This window comes from Drosophila subpulchrella, chromosome 2L, assembly GCF_014743375.2.
Source record: "Drosophila subpulchrella strain 33 F10 #4 breed RU33 chromosome 2L, RU_Dsub_v1.1 Primary Assembly, whole genome shotgun sequence".
Classification (NCBI taxonomy): Eukaryota; Metazoa; Arthropoda; class Insecta; order Diptera; family Drosophilidae; genus Drosophila; species Drosophila subpulchrella.
This window is the reverse complement of record NC_050610.1, coordinates 15,886,730-15,906,581: the sequence shown is the minus strand read 5'-3', so window position 1 is coordinate 15,906,581 and position 19,852 is coordinate 15,886,730. Positions and strand designations below refer to the sequence as shown.

General features: G+C 39.6%; 2 protein-coding genes across 3 annotated transcripts in view; one reads left to right on the top strand and one right to left on the bottom strand.

Annotated features, from left to right (window-relative positions):
* The window catches only part of LOC119546200, a 67,956-nt gene that overhangs the window by 46,983 nt on the left and 1,121 nt on the right, over nt 1-19,852 (top strand). For both annotated transcript variants that reach the window (XM_037852329.1, XM_037852328.1), the window contains 4 exons: nt 17,599-17,810; nt 19,039-19,174; nt 19,236-19,492; nt 19,553-19,724. In XM_037852329.1, the coding sequence (XP_037708257.1) occupies nt 17,599-17,810; nt 19,039-19,174; nt 19,236-19,492; nt 19,553-19,724 (777 nt within the window). The remainder of the gene's footprint in view (nt 1-17,598; nt 17,811-19,038; nt 19,175-19,235; nt 19,493-19,552; nt 19,725-19,852) is intronic.
* LOC119546201 lies at nt 6,421-7,712 on the bottom strand. Its single transcript, XM_037852330.1, has 2 exons — nt 7,574-7,712; nt 6,421-6,880 (listed from the first exon to the last, which is right to left on the bottom strand). Exons 1-2 carry the CDS (start codon nt 7,644-7,646, stop codon nt 6,570-6,572), a joined length of 384 nt encoding a protein of 127 aa, XP_037708258.1. The 5' UTR covers nt 7,647-7,712; the 3' UTR covers nt 6,421-6,569.

Here is a 19,852-nt window from a genome sequence, read left to right as displayed (position 1 = left end):
GTTTGCCATTTCTTTATGGAGGCCTTGGTAATGCCCGGATCTTGATGATGTTGTTGCGGCAGCCATTGCATTGACCACTAAAAGTTTGCCATTAAAGGGCATGAAATTGTCCTATTTTTCACAGAAGGAGCGCGGTCTGGTCGGGCGAAACTACGGCAAAGTGGCACTTGAGTGGCGGCACTTTGAATGGGGCTTACTGCTACGGGTCCACCCCTTTTGGCCCACATTCCATCACCCTGGGTCCTCGTCTCCCCATTCCCCTTCACTCACTTTTAGCGTAAATTATGTTGTAAATACGATTTTTTAGCTGGCAAAATGTCTTCATCATCAAGTGGTTTGCTCAAGGATCCTCCTCATCCCACCCACTTCGAATGGCACAGATGGTGTAAAACCGGAGCTCCTCAGCTGAAGGCCAGAAAGGTTGCTAAGTGGATGTGGGTGCTTTGGGGAAATGTGCGAAAATATTGTTTAGGGCGTTTTCGGTGGGTTTCCCTGATGGAATGGCCAACCTAGAAATAACAGGTTAGACTTAGTAGCAGAGAAGGTGGGTGTTATTGGGTGGTCAAGCTCTTATCATTGGCTAGAAAATCAATATCTTTTCTTTAATTTAAGCAAAGAAAAATTCAGTTATTCATTAAATATTTCTATATACAAAATATCTGTAAGCCTGAATTGGATTTAATAAAACTAAGGAGATCATGGTTTACAACATGTTTCCCAATCTTTACATTTTGTTATTAATTACTTACACTGATAAAGATAGGCAGGCTTAATTGGATACTTTTTACGGCCTTAATTCCAAAACTCCCAAAATAGATTTAATAAAATTGAAATTCCCAAGATGTGACCTCCGAATCTCACCTTAACTCACTTCATTTGATATTCAATTCCCAAACTTGCCATAATTCTCCAGGACATTTGCATAAATACTGGGCGAAAGATTATCAATAGCCCCAAGGCAATCTGCGAAATCCTTGCGGCCGTATTTAAACTCAAATGCGGCATAATAAGCCAGTTGAAAACCCGGACCGCAGTTGAGAGACAGGATTGGATTGGCCAGTGAATGGGTGAGATTTCTGCCGGCGAAAATTGTGAAACTAAAGCCAAAGCTGGCTGGCTTTCGACGGAAAATCATTACCAGAAATGTCCTGGAGTGTCATTTGTAAGCGCCTTTGGCACTCTGCCCTCGGAGAAGGAGACAGCCGCTGGCCGGCAGGAGACACTTTAGTCTAATGGTCCCCCCACTGCATTCCCTTCCTCATATCCTTCGCCAGGATATCGCAGAAACGCGCAGGAAGGGAATCCATTCAATGCGAACTGCCGCTGCACGCATACAAATTGACAATTTTATTAGCACATAAATTAGTAAAAATAATCAATAAGCAATGTGCCAAAAAGCAGTCGACAAAAGGGAAACCAAGTGCAAATGCGCCTCAAGGCGAATGGTAGATACTCTATGGATGTATTGGGTGGGCAAGAAAGTCATGTCGTTTTTTTTAGTAATCGTTTTTAATCTAATTTATTTACGACTAATCGAGCACCAGGGTCACACTTTTTAGTATCGTTTTAAAGCTTATTGTCTTAGGTACTATCGACGAAAATTTGGTAATTATTCGATAACATTTGTGGAAGCTATAGCAAATTAAACATGGAGGACCAAAGTGAGCATTTTCGGCATATTTTGCTTTTTTACTTCCGAAAAGGAAAAAAAGCGGTCGAAGCTCGCGAAAAATTGTGCGAAGTGTATGGTAAAGATGCCATGAGTGATCGCCAATGTCAGCGCTGGTTTGCCAAATTCAGGCTTGGAGATTTTGGAGTTAAAGACGCCCCACGTTCTGGTCGACCATCGGCCGTTTTTGACGAACAAATTCAGGCTTTGCTGGATGAAAACCGGCGCTATTCAACGCGGGAGATGTCAGAGAAGCTCAGTGTGTCGCATACAACGGTTGAAAACCATTTGAAGAAACTTGGCTACGTAAGCAAGCTCGATGTTTGGGTTCCGCATAACTTAAAGGAAATTCACCTAACTAAGCGTATCAACATCTGCTATTCTCTGCTGCAACGGATTAAAAACGATCCTTTTTTGAAGCGGATCATTACTGGCGACGAAAAGTGGGTTGTTTACAATAATGTCCAACGAAAAAGATCATGGAGCAAGAAAGATGAGCCAGCCCAAGCCACATCAAAGGCCGATATCCATCAGAGGAAAGTTATGCTGTCTGTTTGGTGGAATTGGAAGGGTGTAGTGCACTTTGAGCTGCTGGGACGGAATGAAACCATCAATTCAGATGTGTACTGTCGCCAGCTATCCAATTTGGCGGAAAAAATTAAAGAAAAGGAGCCGGCACTAGCTAATCGCAAGGGTATAGTCTTTCACCATGACAACGCTAGGCCCCACACATCTTTGGTCACTCGGCAAAAATTAACGGAGCTGAATTGGGAAGTGCTACCACATCCACCTTATAGTCCGGACTTAGCACCTTCAAATTACCATTTGTTTCGCTCTCTTCAAAACTCTTTGAATGGTAAAAACTTTGATTCAGATGAGGCTGTCGAAAACCACTTGTCTCGATTCTTTGCTGGAAAAGACCAAAAGTTCTTCGAGCGCGGAATTATGCAGCTGCCCGAGAGATGGTCATTAGTGGTCGAACAAAACGGCCAATACATAATTGATTAATTATAAGTCCTGATATAAATAAATCATCTTTGAAAATATTGAAAAAAAACGACATGACTTTCTTGCCAACCCAATAGCTATGGGATTTAAAAACCGAAAATGGCATGCAAATGAAATATTTCCATTTAATTTACATTCTTAAATTCATATTTATAAGAAGAAACTTCTACGGAGTTGCAGCTTATTTCATTATTATATTTTTAAGGAAAAGAATTTAATATTCTAGAAACTTTTAAAATCCTACAATCAAGAAATCCTGCTTTCCATGCTTTCTTATAATAAAAGTCCAAGTCCTATTGTTTTTTTGCATGACCTAGCGAACTTTCTTTTCGCCCACAAAGAAGTCACCATTCCCTTCTTCAGAGAACCAAAAGAAAGGGAAGCTAATGCTCAAAATTGGAATTGGTAGCTGGCTGGAATAAATTCAATTTATTGGCCGTATTTATGCTGTGTCCCCGCAACGTCTGTTTCCCGATGGGGAAGTGGAATGCCAGCGATTGCAATTACCATGCCAGTGCCAGGACCGAATACCGAATACCGATACCCAAACCAAAGCTAAGCTGAAGAACCCGGCCTGATGGCGATGATGCCCAGACGGGAATATTGGTCAATTAGCAGCGGGTCAGCGTCAGACTTGTGCAACAATATAGGCAACTTGGGAGGATGCCGGCTAATTCGCAATTCCCAGCTTTTATTTCTCCTTCTTATTCGACTTGGCTAATTGCTTAATTCACGAGCACTTTCGCACTGCATACTTTTTGGAGTCCCACCCCCAACTCAGTTTTTCAACTATTTCGCGCCAAAAAAAAGTTGTCCGACTGCCGCCTGCCCCAAAACGATGATGATGATGATGATAGTGATGTTGCTGTTGCTCTATCTCGGCTGTTCCTCCCCGAGTTGTTTGTTGTTGAGCGCTAATTAACTAGATTTTCGAAGGGAAAACCGTTTGCTAATTTGAAAACGAAATAGTTTCCCAGCCCCTCCGGCGTCATTTTCAAATGAAAAGTTATGAAACATGCAGTGATGGTGGATGCGGTCATGGGAGATTCAACGCCAGTTGCGCGAATTAATGCAACTTTTTCAGCCAGACGCGAGGAAAATCGTCTAACTCGGCTCATTAGCAAGGGGAAAGAAACAAAAATACATGTACTATCAGGTTAATGGATAATGAGCCATAATTTATGACTTTAAAGAATCCCTCCTCATATTGGGTTCTAAAATAAATGAAATACTTTAAGAACAAGCTATACAGCGTTAAATATATATAATAATATACCCATTATATTATTACCCAATCAGTAAATATGCAGGCTATAATTTATCTGCTTGCCCTACTTATGGTCCGCTATAAATTGAGTTCATCAAAGTTTTAGCACTCTTTAAGACCCTTAAGATATCCACCCTTCCCACTGCAGGTCACTTGCCTTCATTGAATGCAAATTTTCCCGTCTGGCACCCGGCCAAAAAGAATAACACAGCAGACTAAGTGGGAGTTGGGCCACTTAAATGGCGGAAATGAAATACAAGGAGGCGAGAAACGGAAACGGGGGATCAAAGATGAGGGATCGGAGTTCTGGGAAAGGGGGTTTTACCAGGGCGGGTCGCACAATTCGCTGTCACACTTAACTGAAATTAGAACGTGATTAGATTTCATTTAAGCATTAAGCACAACTGACAGCAAGCATGACAGCAGGGAGCTTCTCGGGTTCCCAGTTCTCGATTCCCGGCTCTATGTTCTCGGCTGGTAAATGATATTTTGAGCTGGCAAATTTATTGACAATTAGCCGGTGAGTGCGGGGTGGATGATAGTGCGTTAGGTGAGGGGGTGGGTCTAACCTGCCCAGGATAGCGAGCATTAATTATAACGTGCATAATTAACAAATCTGGCAATCGGTGGGGCAGGGGCCTTAACTTTGGCACACGGGGGAGTGGCCAATAATCGTTTGGACAGAACGCCAAGGCCGAATCCTGGAAATCAGGGGGTCTTGGCCATTGAGGCAGCGCTAATGAAAGCACAGCCGGGAGAAATTGGTTTACGGGCTGTTCACGCAACTAGAAGTTATTAGTTGAGCTCCCCCTCCGGTTACTTCCACTTTCCGGGCTAATTTGCGGTATTAATGACAGCAAACGGAGGGCGGGAGCGGGGGTGCGGCCCTCAAACTCGAATAGCCCCATAATTGGCAAAGCAATGCCATATCTCTATCGTTAATGCAATTGCGATAATCGTAGACAGGCAATCTTCGCTGGGAACTACTGCTCCAAATATCGTTTTCACTCAGCTGTGAGTTGCTTTAAGATGTCTTGTGCTCTTATTATGGGAACTTATCGAACTATAATTTAATTTTGAACTACCTGTACCAAATATTTTAAGTAATTTAATATTTACTTGCAATTTTAATAATTTAAATGATTTTCGAAAAGAAGACGATTTAAGACTATGATTTAAAACTAACTATACAATACAAACAATGGACGTGAGATTTTAAGAAATCGTTTTCTTGAACTAATTTAATTCATTAAAAAATGTCAAAATAATATATACGCTGCTTTGACTATGGTTTTAAAATCATTTTTGTATCTCATTTTAGGTGTGTAAAAGTATGCAAAAATATATATTAAAGTAGTACAATGAATACATTTGGAAAGGGGACTAACCTTAATTCACTGCATACTTTTATACAATTAATATTACATTTAATAGTGATTTAAATACACTTGTTTCCAGTTTTGTAAAATAAACCATTATCGGTAACCAAATCGATTTCACATTAAATCTGTATGTCTAATAATAAGCAACGTGGAAATAATTTATTTTAGATTTATCTTCGTATGGCAAAAATAGACACAGCAGTATCATCATTATTTTGTTTATCATAATCCCCGACAAGATTGTCCCACTAAGGAAGCCATCAAGAAAAGAAGAGTCGGAACTCCGACGACCCCAATCACCTGGCACTCGCACTCCCACACCCAATTTGCACCTGCCAGAGGGCGAAATAAAAACACACACAGTATCGGCTTTATTGCTGCCAAGCTAAACAAATACAAATAGATTAGTTCAAAAGTTCAGGGCGTTGTTCGAACGTTTGGATGCCAAAAGTCAAATTGTGTCAACTGTTGGGGCGGCGAGAAATGACTGGCAAAAAGGGCGGGAACATGTCAAGGCTGCTCGAAACAAGTTGGCCGACATGTGGGTGGTTCGACAGGCTAAACAAATTGCCTGCGAGTCGGCAGATTGACGGCTGGACCGGCTTATTGAAATGCTTTGGCCGGGTGCTTGGGATGGCAACGGGGGTCAAAGGTGGGTCAAAGCAGGGTCAAAGGAAGCGCATTTGAATTGCAAAGCAGCCAGCTGGATGTTCAAATGCCAACTGACACCTTCCCCAGTGCATCCACAGCTATGTGATGATTAAAGATCTCCGTTCAAGTGGAAAATTAAAATCCATCTAAGAGTTTCATGGGATTAGATGAACTATTTCCCGCCCCGAGGTGCCACTCTCTATCTCTCTGTAGTTCTTCAATTACTTTGCATAAATAGCAGGCAAACGACAAGCTAATTAGCTCACAGACACGGCTCCATTTCATTAAACAAATGGTCCCGGGTGTATAATTTTAATACGCAATTACTGGCGTTTCAACGACACTCAATGATGCCCGATAACAGACACCATTGTCCCCGCCTCCTGCACATCCGGCAACCCAAAAGCGAGGAGCAATAAATTTAATCTGACGGCTTAGGTTACCTTGACTCTTGCTCAATGGCAGGGCTTTAAATTATTTGACAATTTATGAGGAAATTATGTACGAATCGGAGTCGAGTAACCAGGGTGACTCAAGGGGAATAGCAAGAGATCTCTTTATTGCCAACGTCTTCCGCCCCGCCCGCCATTAATCAATTGGTTTGGTTGTCATGCCGTCGAATCTCAAATCTCCGTCCAGATATCCCACTCTTCTTGATGCCCGTGCCCCATGTGTTCGGTCTCCTCGATGTCGTAGAAGATTTGCATGGGGCAGACGAAGCTGAAGAACTGCCGCAGCACGAAGAATACGGACTCCAGCATGACAATGGGCTTCCGGAAAAGGAGCACAGGCTGCAGATGGGGCAGACCCCGAGATAGTGGCAATGGATCAGGGTCAAGGCACTCGCCTGGTGGAGAGGACACAGAGGAGGAGTGCCCAGGTAGAAGAAGGCCTTGCCAAGAACTGTGGGGGAATAATTGGGTTATATTAGTCAGGAAGTGTGATATAGTCCTAACTACCTCCTTAAAGCGTCTAGAAAGCTTATGACTTGGCATAATGAATTCCGGTTTAAAAAGGATTCTACTTAATGTTGAACGCTGTTGTATAATGTTTGTGCTTCGGCAGAGCAGCAGCAAAGATATGTCAGTGGTAAATACATACATAAACAGAGATACATAGACGGAAGAACAATAAAATCTAGTAAATAATGTTCTGAACTCTATTGATTTTTTCAATTTTAAAACTATCTACATGGAAATTCAAAATAGATTATCAATATTTGTGGTTGTGAAAAGTTAATCACTTCATAAGACGAAAGAACACAAAGAATGAAATAATAAAATCTATTCAGTATTAGTCTCACCTCTATTGACTTTTTTTATATAAAAATATTAACATAGAAAAAAAGATTAATTTATTCCGATGCGTGATTATAAAGAGGTAACCACTTATGTAGACAAAAGAGTACGGGAAACCAACAGATAATAATCTTAGTCTTTTTGATATTTTTCAACTTTTATAATATCTAATTAAGTTTTTAAAAAATTGTGAGATTTTCACGAGTTGCGATTCCTTTAATCGTTATTTTGCACTACTATTTATATCCCTTATATTAAAATAGAACAATCTCTATGAGTATTTACGTTCGATACTCACCACGTGCGAATTTTCGAAGTGCTTGTTTTATTGGGTCGAGCGGCTTGTGTTTCTTTTGATACTTGAATTTCATTTTTCGAATCGGGTTTCAAAGCAGAGAGCGGAGCGGAAAAGCGGGGCCTACTCCTTTGAAATAGCTCACCTCACCACTTCGGGATTCTAATTGGCAACGCCGCCGAGCAAAACCACCAAGCAGCCGCCGTGGGGCCTCAATTACACTTTGTGGTTTGCTTGGCGGTGCGGCTTCCGCCCTGGTTTCAAATCGCCTGTGTAATGCCTTGTTTCGTAATTTCTAGAGCAATTAAACAAACTAAATTAAAGTTAAGTTAAATTAAGTTTTTTCTTGGATAGGGTCCAATAGGTTGTTCAGTGCATTTTACTCACTCGAAAAGCTTTTGTATAATCAATGCCAAAAGCCACAAGTAAATTTTTCCTTCTTTACTAATTAATATTAATTAATAGATTAGTAATAAAGAACCAAGGACTTCAATTTGATAGGTTTTCCTTTGCTTATAAGCACCTCTATGTCTTTAAAAAATGAGCTTCTGTATGTAAAACCTGTAACACCGTTCCATTCCTTTTAGAAGTGATAAAACGCAACTAATTTAACATTTTAAATCCCTTGTTTTTTGATGCTTTATGATTTTTTGTCGATTTATTTACCAGTTTTAATTGCTGAAACGCTTTATTAATCCTCTTACAACATTATACCGCCATTCCAACTGATGGCTAAGCCCCCTGAAGCGTTTTTTTCTGACGATAATTACCCAAATGATCTGCCGGAACACGCATTTGAAAAACTTTTATTTCCCGGCAAGGCAGGGAGCAAAAAATGGTGCATTAAATGCGGCATACTCTTTGGCCGACTGCAAAATTTCCCCTTGCTGCTGAGCAAACACAGTTAAAATGCAATCAATCGGGCGGGAAAACGACGTGTGCGTGTCGCAAAATGGAAATTAATTGTGGGCACATTTACTTATTTATTAATTGATTTCCCCCATGCATTAATAAACTTTTTAGTGGTGGATTTCACTACAAACTGTTGGTGTCATTTAATCGAATGTAAATTATTAAACTGTATCCTTACATTACACAACTTATAATTGTAAAAATGGTTCAGGAAAATCTATAAGATATTTTTATACTTAAAAAAAATTTTAATTCCAAATTTTTTGTTTTTTTATAGAGCTATTCTGACTTCTTTAAAATAAAAATATTGCTATTCAATTATTTATTATTTATTGTACTCTGTTGCCAAAAGTTTAAAACTTAAGGTACAGGGAGGAATCGGCCATAGTTGCTAAGACTTTCGGCCGGACTAAATTGATATTGCTATTCAATTATATTGGTTATTCCATTACCATTAACATAATATTTTTGCTCTTTTTCTGTATTTATTGAGGGGTTTCCACTTTAAGAGACTTTATGTTCGATATTAGTCTAAGGTCATTGCCTTCAGCTGCAAATGGGAAATCTGCCGGGCACATTATCATCCATCCAGCCCCGAGGACATAAAGCCGGTGCTCGTTCATTAACCAATAAAGCTCGCTGGATAATTGCAATTACCATTAACTGCTCTCGAGGCTTACGGGCGCAATCCTCTCGAGCTTGACAGCGGCAAGAAAACTTCCACGCTTCCTGGCCTCCATTCGATGGGCCATCACTTCATCATTCGCCCCGCATCCACATCCCACATCCCTCCCCGACCAACCGCACACTTTAACAATTATTGCCGACCACACGTGGACATGGACAAGGATCTGGACAAGGACAAGGACATGGACACTGATACGGATGCGGATGCGGATACGGAGTTCGAGTCCGAGTCCGAGCTTGTAATGTGCTCAATTTTTCGCATTTTGCACATCCGTCGGCCGGAACGGGCCAAGGCGAAAGCGGGACTGAATGGCCACCTGCCAGCCATAATAATATTAAACAATATATATAAATCACTCAGCTGTCCGGCGCACACAGGCGCCCAGGATTGCAAGGATTCCAGGGAGCCAATGGGGCGGGGGAGCGAGGGGGCTTCATAAAAATTTACCACCATAATGCTTATTTTAAAAGTCAATATGTTCGGTGCCTGTTATTTTAACACCCGGCGTGTCCAGGTGTCCCGGTGTCCTGGTGTCCTGGCGTCCCGGTCGCATCCGCTTGTGAAAAGTACGAGACAGGCGACAGGAGCCGGAAAAGCTGAAGGAAGAGCGGCGGCAGGAGCAAAGTGTCAGTGGCCAACGTCACAGCCCACAACACACAACATAAACATAAAGTGAAAAGCCCGGCGAGAAAGGAGCAGGCTGTCGGGAAATAAGTTGGAAGGTCCCAGGACTCTTGCCCTGCTTTTTCCTTGCTTTCCGCTTTCCGCTTTTATTTTTATTTGTATTATTTTTCTTTTGCGGCCATCTAAAGCCAAGCGTCACATGTCGCCAGGATGAAAGGGAGCAGCGGCAGCTTGTTGTTCATATCCTGGCCTGTCGCCCGTTTATGTGACGTGATTATGTGCAAAAAGTGCAACAGGCAGCAGGACGAGCCCACCTGACACCGTGTAAAGTAGCCCTCGAGCAATGCGGATGAGGAGGCTAGGGACGGGGATGGGGATGGGGACGGGGATGTGGGCGTGGACACCTGACGGAGGTGTCTCACCTTTGTCGACGGCCATCTGCAGGCCGTTCGGCTTACACGTGATTTTCCGGAAATAACGTGGAAAGTCGAGATGCCAGCGGCACCTGTTCGCCAATTTATTCCGGTCAATGTGTTATATTTTAACCAGCAATATACTTCACTGTACTTAAACTTCCAAAAAATTAAGTATTTTTGTATACCTACAAACAAAAAATATAAAAACATATTTAAAAAAATTGTATATGTATGTACAGTGCATTTATATAGAACTCGTGTAAATAAATTTTTATTGACAAATATTACAATAATACAAACAAAAATCGTTAAAGATTTTTATTTTGAAATTAAGTTCAATAAAAAAATGTGAATGTGAAGGTTCGCTTAAAATAATTTATAACATTTAGTTCAATAAAAAAATGTTATAAATTATTTTAAGCGAGCCTTCACATATTTTATTTAACACGGTGTGGTTAGGAATCTGATAATAAATAAATTCTGGAGAATAACATCTAAGTTGTCGAACTCCTTAAAATCAATTTTAGCAATTAAAAAATTTATAAATTTGTTAAGCTAAAAAAGGGGATTATTAAAAGGAACTTATGTTTTCAAATGTCTGCAATGAATTTTAAATATTAAATTGTGTTCTTAACCTTAAAAATAACAAAACCATTATAGCACATTGCACAGCCAAAACCCTACATTAATCAGAAAAGGCGAATCGGTTACAAAGTGCTTGGGGATCGGGTATAAAAAGCGTGTTTCGACGAATGCCTCAGAACCGCTTGCTTATCAATTCTAGCTTTTGCTGAGTTCTCGCCGCTGGTGACGCGTAACTTTTACCGAAAAAAAAAACAGAAACAGCGACAAGAATGTGAAATTCATTTCGTTGACCGAGTGGCTTTTTTGCTTTTTCGGTGCAACCGACAGCTATTCAGATTCGCTGGTCGCCTGTTCCATTAGCAAACTATTTAAAATGTTTTAAACTTTTTCCCCAGGATTGTTGTTAAATTTTTAAACAAAATAGAATCAAAATAAAAACATTTATACTCGGGGGCGAAATGAACTTGATTACGATTGAGGCAACGGAGCGTATGCGTTATATGTACGTACTTCTTACGCTTCTTGATCTTTTCCCCAGGAATTTTTGTACTGAACGAAAAGTGTACTAAATGCCCTTTTGTTGTTGCTCTCCGAACCTTGTGGCGTCCCTCTCGCTCTTATTTAAAGACTACGGCGTAACGGTGAATCCGTAAGCTTCTAGGAAATACGGTATTACTTTGTACTAATTCGAATAGGCGAGCAGCGTTCAAAGGCAGACCGATGTCGTATCGCTGATAAGTGAGTGAATATGACTGAACCCACTGACGCACACCATCTCCATCCGCACACACAGTGCATGTGTGCTGTGCGCAGATGTGTATATAAAAACATATATATATATATATATTGTACATTTGTTTGCCGTGTATACCTCGGGGGTCTGGCATTGGGTTAATTTGCTTATTGGCACTCTCACAAAGCTTCAAACTAATTTGTTTAAACATTAGATGCACTGGGAAAAAATATTGAAATAATCCTCTTAATTGGTCCGGACCTAAAATTATTAAGGTCAGTCATAGTTGTAAAATGTTATTTTAATTTACCGAAACAAAACTCAACATAGTTTAGTTTAGTTTTAAGGGTATGCGGTATTTTAAAAATATAATATAAAAATTTTTTGTATAGAACAAATTTCTTTAAAAAAAATATTATAAATATTTGGAACCAAGTCTTATAAAATCCATTATATAAACAAATTTTATCTTTCCTAAAAGAGATTGTGTGAAATACTTTGATACCTAAAAATTCAAAGTACCCCTAGTCAGATAATATAGAAATAATATATTTTACAAAAATCCCTCGTTAATCAGCTTTAAATCATAAGAACTTAGTTTATCTAGATTTTTTCTTTAAGTGGACAGTAGAAATCACTTTTATCCAAAACGTAAATACTGCCACTAGATCACTGAACGCCTGGGATTTTGGATAAATGGTCAGCATGGAAGAGCGGCCATATAAATGGAATGTGTTTTCCGAGGTTCCCCAGATACAAATCGAGAGCAGCGATCGTAGAACTTGGGAACTTCGTAGTGCCAGTGCCCACATGGATCCCGCTCCAGCTGTGTGAGTGTGTGTGTCATAGCTTATCAACTGGGTCTCCGCCCCTCCGCTCCCCGCCCCGCAGACCAATTACACAAGCGTTTCCCCCATCGAGTCAAAGTCAACCTTGGCACTTATCCACTCGAGTGGAGCGTGCGAGATGCACTCGACAAACGGCTTTCAAATGGTTTCTGTGCGCTTGGTATGAAAAGTTTATAATTTCGTATTTAACAAAAAAATTAATGTTTTATGCCGTGAGGGGGAGGCGCTCGCTAAAGTTTATAAACATTTCCAGTTCCTTTGCTTGGGTGGGTTTCTAAGGGGAGGCGATAAGTAGCAACAAATTCGTAGGGTTCGGTTGCTTAGATATAGTCATGTATTCCACAGACCAGTGTAACAATTGGTTGCTCAGTAAAATTCAATGCAAAGTTCACTTTTGTCACGGTGCAAATACTACAGTATGGGTTCAATATGATGAACAGAACTTAACAGAAATCGAATTTACAGTCTTGTCATTTTCCAGATCTTTTAATATTTTTTAAACTAAGCCGTTTTCATAGTTTAAAAATATAAATATTATTTTCTGATTACTTATAAATTTAAAAGTCAAAAATCAAAGGCTCTGGGCTTAAATATTTGCAACTAATCTTAAAGAATCAACAAACAAAACACATTCTATATAAATTTATTTATTTATAAATTTATTTAAATAAGTTTACAATATTTATTCATCTAATAACTTTTATCGAGGGAGCACTGTCGTTTTGATTGCTGCTGATGTCATCAAAAGTGTGTCAGCGGTTTCTCTGCCGCTGAACACTCAAACAGTTCGCCTCTCGCTCTTATCAGGTAGCACCCGTCTCACTCACGCACCACCAGCTGCCGTCCCTTTCGCACACCCACCACCGTTGCGGTCAACGATCTCCGAAATTTGGAGCCCAAGTTCAATGACCTACCAAAAAAAGAAAGCACCACTTGTACAGGGTCGCCCGCTGAGTTTTCTGATCGCCTGGTTGGCGCAACAGGCGTCTGATTTTTCTTTCAATCGACGATCGTTGGTTTAGTGGTTTGGGTGGGTCAGGGCAGGGGCCCTGAACGTGACACCGTTGGCGGCCACTCACCTTGGAGCGTTGAACCTTGGGCGAACCCGCACCGGGGTCACCGAACAAAACGCGCCCAACATCTGGGTCAAGCGAAGAGCATCCGACGCGTATTCACTCGGATGAAATTCACTTTCGTTTTTTATGTAGAAATCGATAGCCGGCTTTGCTCGACGACCAGGCGACCAGACAGCACCAGCCAACGAACCGTATCTGAGTATCTGACTATATGAGTCCGCACTGCGTTCGTATCTGTATCTGTATCTGCCACGCACAGTGGTCAAGATTGCCAAATATAATGGTGAATCGAGATTCACTTGATTCGTTGAGTTTTAGAAGTGTGTATGTTCTGTGCAAACTGATTAGCATTATAATGTAACTATAGATATTGTTAAAATTAATTATTTATATTTTTAACATTTACTTTATCCTTGATTTCATTAAAGTTAATTTTTATATTAATATATTTTAATAAGCCTATGCTCCACAAATAAACAATTTACTATTTACTATAAAATATGTGTATGTTCTGTGCAAACTGATTAGCACTATAATGTACCTTTAGATATTGTAAAAAGAAATTATTTATATTTTTAATGTGTATTTTATCTTTGATTTCATTAAAGTTAAGTTTTATATTAATATATTTTGATAAGCTTGTGCTCCACAATTAAACTATTTAATATCAAATATGTGTATGTTCTGTGCAAACTGATTAGCAATATAATGTAACTATAGATATTGTAAAAAAATAAATTATTTTTATTTTGAATATGTACTTTGTCCTTGAATTTATTAAACTTAATTCTTATATTAATATATTTTGATAAGCCTATGCTCCACAATTTAACTATTTACTATTTACTATAAAATATGTGTATGTTCTGTGCAAACTGATTAGCACAATAATGTACCTTTAGATATAGTAAAAATAAATTATTTATATTTTTAATGTGTATTTTATCCTTGATTTCTTTATATATATATAATATATTTGTTTTATTATACATATATTTTGATAAGCCTATGCTCCACAATGCTATTTTCGTAATATTTAAAATTACTTCACAAGCGAAATTATACCGATCTGTTTATGACTATCGTGTTATTATTACTTTTAGAGAAGTATACACATCTTATCACACCATTATATATTTACTATTTTGATTATACCTGATTAACATAAACTGTTCTCAATGGAAATTTATCCACATATCTTGCAACAATATAGCACTGTGCGTCGGCGGATTAGCTTGTTGGGCTTGTCCGACCGCCGCCTTCACTTTCGCTTTTAAAACATGATCGATAATATAGCGGCAGCGAGTAACAGGCCAACATAATGCCAAGTGGCTCGCACTTCAGTTGGCCGTTCGTTTACGGTGACCTCGTTTTGCAGTCGCTGCGCCTTTTTGGTTTCGTTATGTTTTGTTGTTTTTATTTTTGTGTCGAAACTTAAACAATAGTGTGGACTGGACGGGGGAGATACGTCCAGAGCAGGTCGGTCGTAATGCGGGTTTTAATGCTGTATTTAAAAGGCAAGGGAGTCTGGAGCGAAGCGGATATCTCATCGGTCGAGAGTCCTTCAGATTCAGTTGCACATTACATTGCCTTTGGGACAGGGATTATTGGTTAAATGAGCAAAAAATTATTTGCAGTGAATACACTTCTCGAGCACTTTGCTCTTTAAAATATTGAGACTTTTACAGTAAATAACTCAGAGATTGTGCATTATGCGATTTATTGGCTTTCGTATATTGCAGACTTAAGCTTTTGCTACAAACATCCACTGTTTTTGAGTTAGCCAAAATATAATATTTTGAGTTACTGCACACCACAATTCCCACATTATTCTACAGCAAACCGATCCATTACAATACCTAATAAATCTTACAAATCCTTATCCCAGGAACTGGCGAACGCCATGGGTCAATTCTATTCTACTTACAATTGGACTAAAAATGTTATGATTTCCATCTATGTGTAAGAACTAGAACCTATTCTTATGTATACAAGTGGAATCATCACATGGCCATTTTGTGCCTTTTGTTGTTCTTTCTAGTTATCTAGGCGCACGTGTAGTTCAATAAAATTCTTAATTATGGGTATACCGACTCTTTCGTGACCATTCTAGGTGCCCTTCGAGTGTTTATGAACTCCTTGCCGATCCATTGTTATTGGGGCCTTAGCAGTTGTTTTTATTTTCATGCCGAAGTGGGCGCTTCTGGTTTTCCAAGGTTTTCCAGTTCGATCGAGACGACAAGCCCAAGGTTTCCTTGAGTTGAATACGTGTGCCGTCAAGTTGGCAGCAGCGTTGATGGCCCTCTTCTGTTGGCCTGGCCAAAATAGAACAGCAACGGTTTCTAAATAGTCTTTCGACATATTCACGCTCTCGATTCCCCGCCCCAAAAAGTACCCTTCTCGCCATTCGGCAAAACAAATAGTGCTCTGTTTACGCAAATTTGTGCTGGCCAGCAATCGGCGGCCGGCTAGAAAAGCCGGCAATGCGGATGAGATTAGTTTTTTCGTACTATTTCGATCCGGCGTTCAGCGATGGGGAGCAGCTGGCAAGCAGACGGGCAGCATGAAATTTTTATGCTGATATGAAAACAGCAAGAAAAACAAAACGACTACGCGCGAGTGCCATTAAAATCAACGTGAAACAACAATTAGTATTCAAGGTTAACCAGAAACGAACCCGCGAACAGACGGCGACGAGCTCAGTTACCAACTGGGGAAAAGCAATTGTTTAAACAGACCCCAGCGTTGGGCCCCTAGAAACCGGTTTACTCGTTTGTGTTTTACTTATTTGTTAACAATTTATAAATAGCTCTTTTAGGATATGCCACTTAGGAACAGACTAGTAGTGGTCCCCAAGAAGGGGCTTCCAAGAGTAACTATTACATTGGGGACTCTTGGTTTCAACGTTATACATTTCAAAAAGAGTTGGGATAAAAAAAAAATCGTCTTAAATATTCTTAGCGTAAAAAGCCAATCGAAATAAATGTACAATAACAGTATTCCTCACAATACACTGAATATTTAGTTTAGCTCCATAAACTATCCATCAGATATATCATAAATTCAGTAGGGTGCCTCAATAAAAGAAGAACTTTCTCAAGAGCTGAGAGTCTCATACATACATAAATTATCACCCATTCGGTGTGATCATCTGTTATAATATGCTCAGGGCCACAAAATCTATTCTTCTGTTTCGGGGTTAATGAACTCGGGGAGCTGCCCAGCAACCTTTGACTGTAGGGTGTACCTAAAGTTTCTGTGCCCCTGGTCGCCTGCCCCAACTCGATTTCCTACATGGCAGTCTGGTTCATCATCCGGTATAAAAAAGTCGAGCCCCTTTATGATTTACGGTCTCTCTCGAGGAGAGTGAGCCCCAGTTGAGGCAGTCACTTTCGATTTTAATTTTTCTAGGAAGCTTTTTATAATTTCGAACAGGCGCACAGCTTGGGGCAGCCGTTCCAATTTGTGATCACACAATTGTATTTTATAATAAACTTTTTGAGGGCGGCTCTTCCGGTTGTCTCTTTCACACCCGCGGGCTATTAATATGGAGTGTCTTTCTGTTTTTCGGTGGTTTTTTGGTGTTTTCATGGTCGGTGACCTACTTTTTATTCATGGCAGCACACTGAGGGAAAAAATAAATGCTAACTGAAGTTTAAACGCAACATAGGTGTAACAAAAAAAAATACATTTACATTTTTAGAAATTAAAAATTAAATTAAATGTAAAAATATATTGCTTGAATATTTTTAAAAATGAAAATATTATTTCTGTGATAACTCTAAGCATATACAATAATTTGTGTATGTCGAAATTCATAATGTTTAATTTCATGGAATTTAATAAGGTGGTGTTTGTTTTCTGTACCACATGAACAGCTTATAGTGGAGGTATACTATTGTGAGTGTTTCATTTGCCTGTTTAAAGTATGTTTATTTTTGGACTTATTTCCCATGATTTACCCCCTTGTTGGGGCGCAGTTTAAGTTGCTGCCGTGCGCATGAAATCCGTTGTAATCCTCCTGGGGATCATAATTAAGCCACAATAACTTGTCATATTTAAGCCGGTCCCGGCTGCTGCCGCTCCTGCTGCGAACACTGCGATCCCATGGCAACAACTCATTAAACATCCGTCCTCTTTTTCCAGGTCTCACTGTGGGGCTGCGCAATGTCAACGTTCGCATCCCGTCCGCCGTTAAGCGCGGCGATAATGCGCTCTTAATCTGCAATTATGACATCGAGAACGACACGCTCTACACGGTGAAGTGGTATCGCGGCAGGCGGGAGTTCTATCGCTACACGCCCAAGGAGAATCCGGCCTGGAAGATATTCACCAAAACGAACGAAATCGATGTCGAGGTAAGTGCAGAGCTGAACTGACTGCTAAAGCCAACTTTTAAATAGCTAGGTATTTTTGGAAGTATCCAAAATAGTAATGTTCTTCTGGTAAATAGTATATAATAAAGTTATTATTATAGCCTGAATTAATGAAATGAATAGTCAGTTCTCATATTTGAAAAATAGATTCTTAGGAAATACAAAGATTTAATTAAAGACAAAGTTAAGAAATTTAGAATTCTTATCTTAATATTTGTTTAACTATCCTACGATTGTGTTGTGATATTTTTTAAAACATCATAGACCATAAAAAAAAGTCTACTTGAATATCAAAAAGCCAATGTGGCAACACTTGCCATGTGTCCCATAGGCTGTTGATAATGATGATGATGGGGTTTATTGAAACTGAAAGACACTGGCAGGGGTAAAGAAATGAAAGCAAAAGAGTTGCCAGTGTAAATTGCTTTAAATAACTGAAGGCAAAGTGGTGATGATGAGTTTCTTTGTTGCTGCTGCGATGTTGCTGTTGCTGTTGCTGCTGCGATGTTGCTGGTGGCTGATGGTATTAACGACAGCAGCAGTTGCAGCAGGGGCTGTTTAAACAATCGACCTGTTTTCGATTTTCATGTGTGCATCCATGTTTGTTTTATGCATGTTAAAAAGTTTTAATTAACAATTTTGACTTTCCATTTGCTGCGCTCTTATTGTTGACTTTTGCTGACTTTTCGATATTAAAAACGACATTGCAAAAGGACAATACCGCATGAAATTTAAAGCACATATTTATTAAAATAGTGTCGAGGGGCAGCAATGAAGGTTACGCCCATCTTATGTAAGCACTTACATAAATGCTGAAAGCAAATAACTGCCCGCTCTATTGGTTTTGTTTACCTGCACGCCATTATTTATCGAAAGTATAAGGGACAAAGGGAAATGCAAATTTCATTGCTATCGGCACTTAATGTAAGGTATTACCTTACAGCAATTGCAAACAGATCTGTAAAAAAGTATTTGATTATGTATCGTAATTCGTGAAAAGGATTCTTCTTGTAAATAAAACCAGATAAACCAAATTTAGGTTTAATAAAGGAAGATACATAAAGACTACTTCGTAAAATTATGTATGTATGTAATCAAATCTAGTCCAAAGCATAGTTTAAAAACTAAATTACATGTTGAATCGTAACATTTTTGAACGTCTTTTTATAGAGTCACAACTGAGCATTCCCAAAATGTTTACATTTTCCAGACCACCCAATCGAATGCCAGCCATGTTTTGTTGCGAAATGTGCCCACCTCAATATCGGGCAAGTTTGCCTGCGAAGTGTCCGCGGATGCACCCACCTTCGATACTTCCATTGTGGCTGCCGACATGGAGGTGGTTGGTAAGTAATCAGGGGCTCATACGCCCACCTGCCACTAACAACTTTCAACCTTTCGCTACAGAACTGCCCACCCAACGACCCATAATTACCGGCATCCATTCACGATACCGTCTGGGGGACGTGGTGAATGGCAACTGCTCATCGGATTACTCGAAGCCGGCTGCAAATCTCACCTGGTGGATCAACGACATTCAGGTGCCACCCAATTACCTCCGCGTCTACGACATTCAGCGGCATTTGGCCGAGCACCTGGAGTCGGCAGTTTTGGAGATCAATTTCGTGGTGACGGTGCATCACTTCATCAAGAGTCGCTTGAAGGTGAGTTTTCATTATGTTCAGTTTATGGAATTTTTCATTATTTTAAATTAATATTTTCAGTTAAAATGTTCGGCTCGAATACACGAAATCTACGCGCAGGAGAGCGAGAAAGTGATCGAAGAGGATCGTCCCAGGATTCTGGCTTCGGGCAGATCGCCTGACATGAATATGTATCCCTTCGATCAGCCCGGTGATGTGGATGAGCATAACGAACTATTCTTGATTCACTCAGGTGAGATTTACTTAACATTGAAAATAAAATCATTACATGTTTGTTTTCACTTAGTAAAAGAAAAATATATTTATAAAAAAAAAACATTCACTCAATAATATCTATTAGAAATATTTGTACAATTTAGG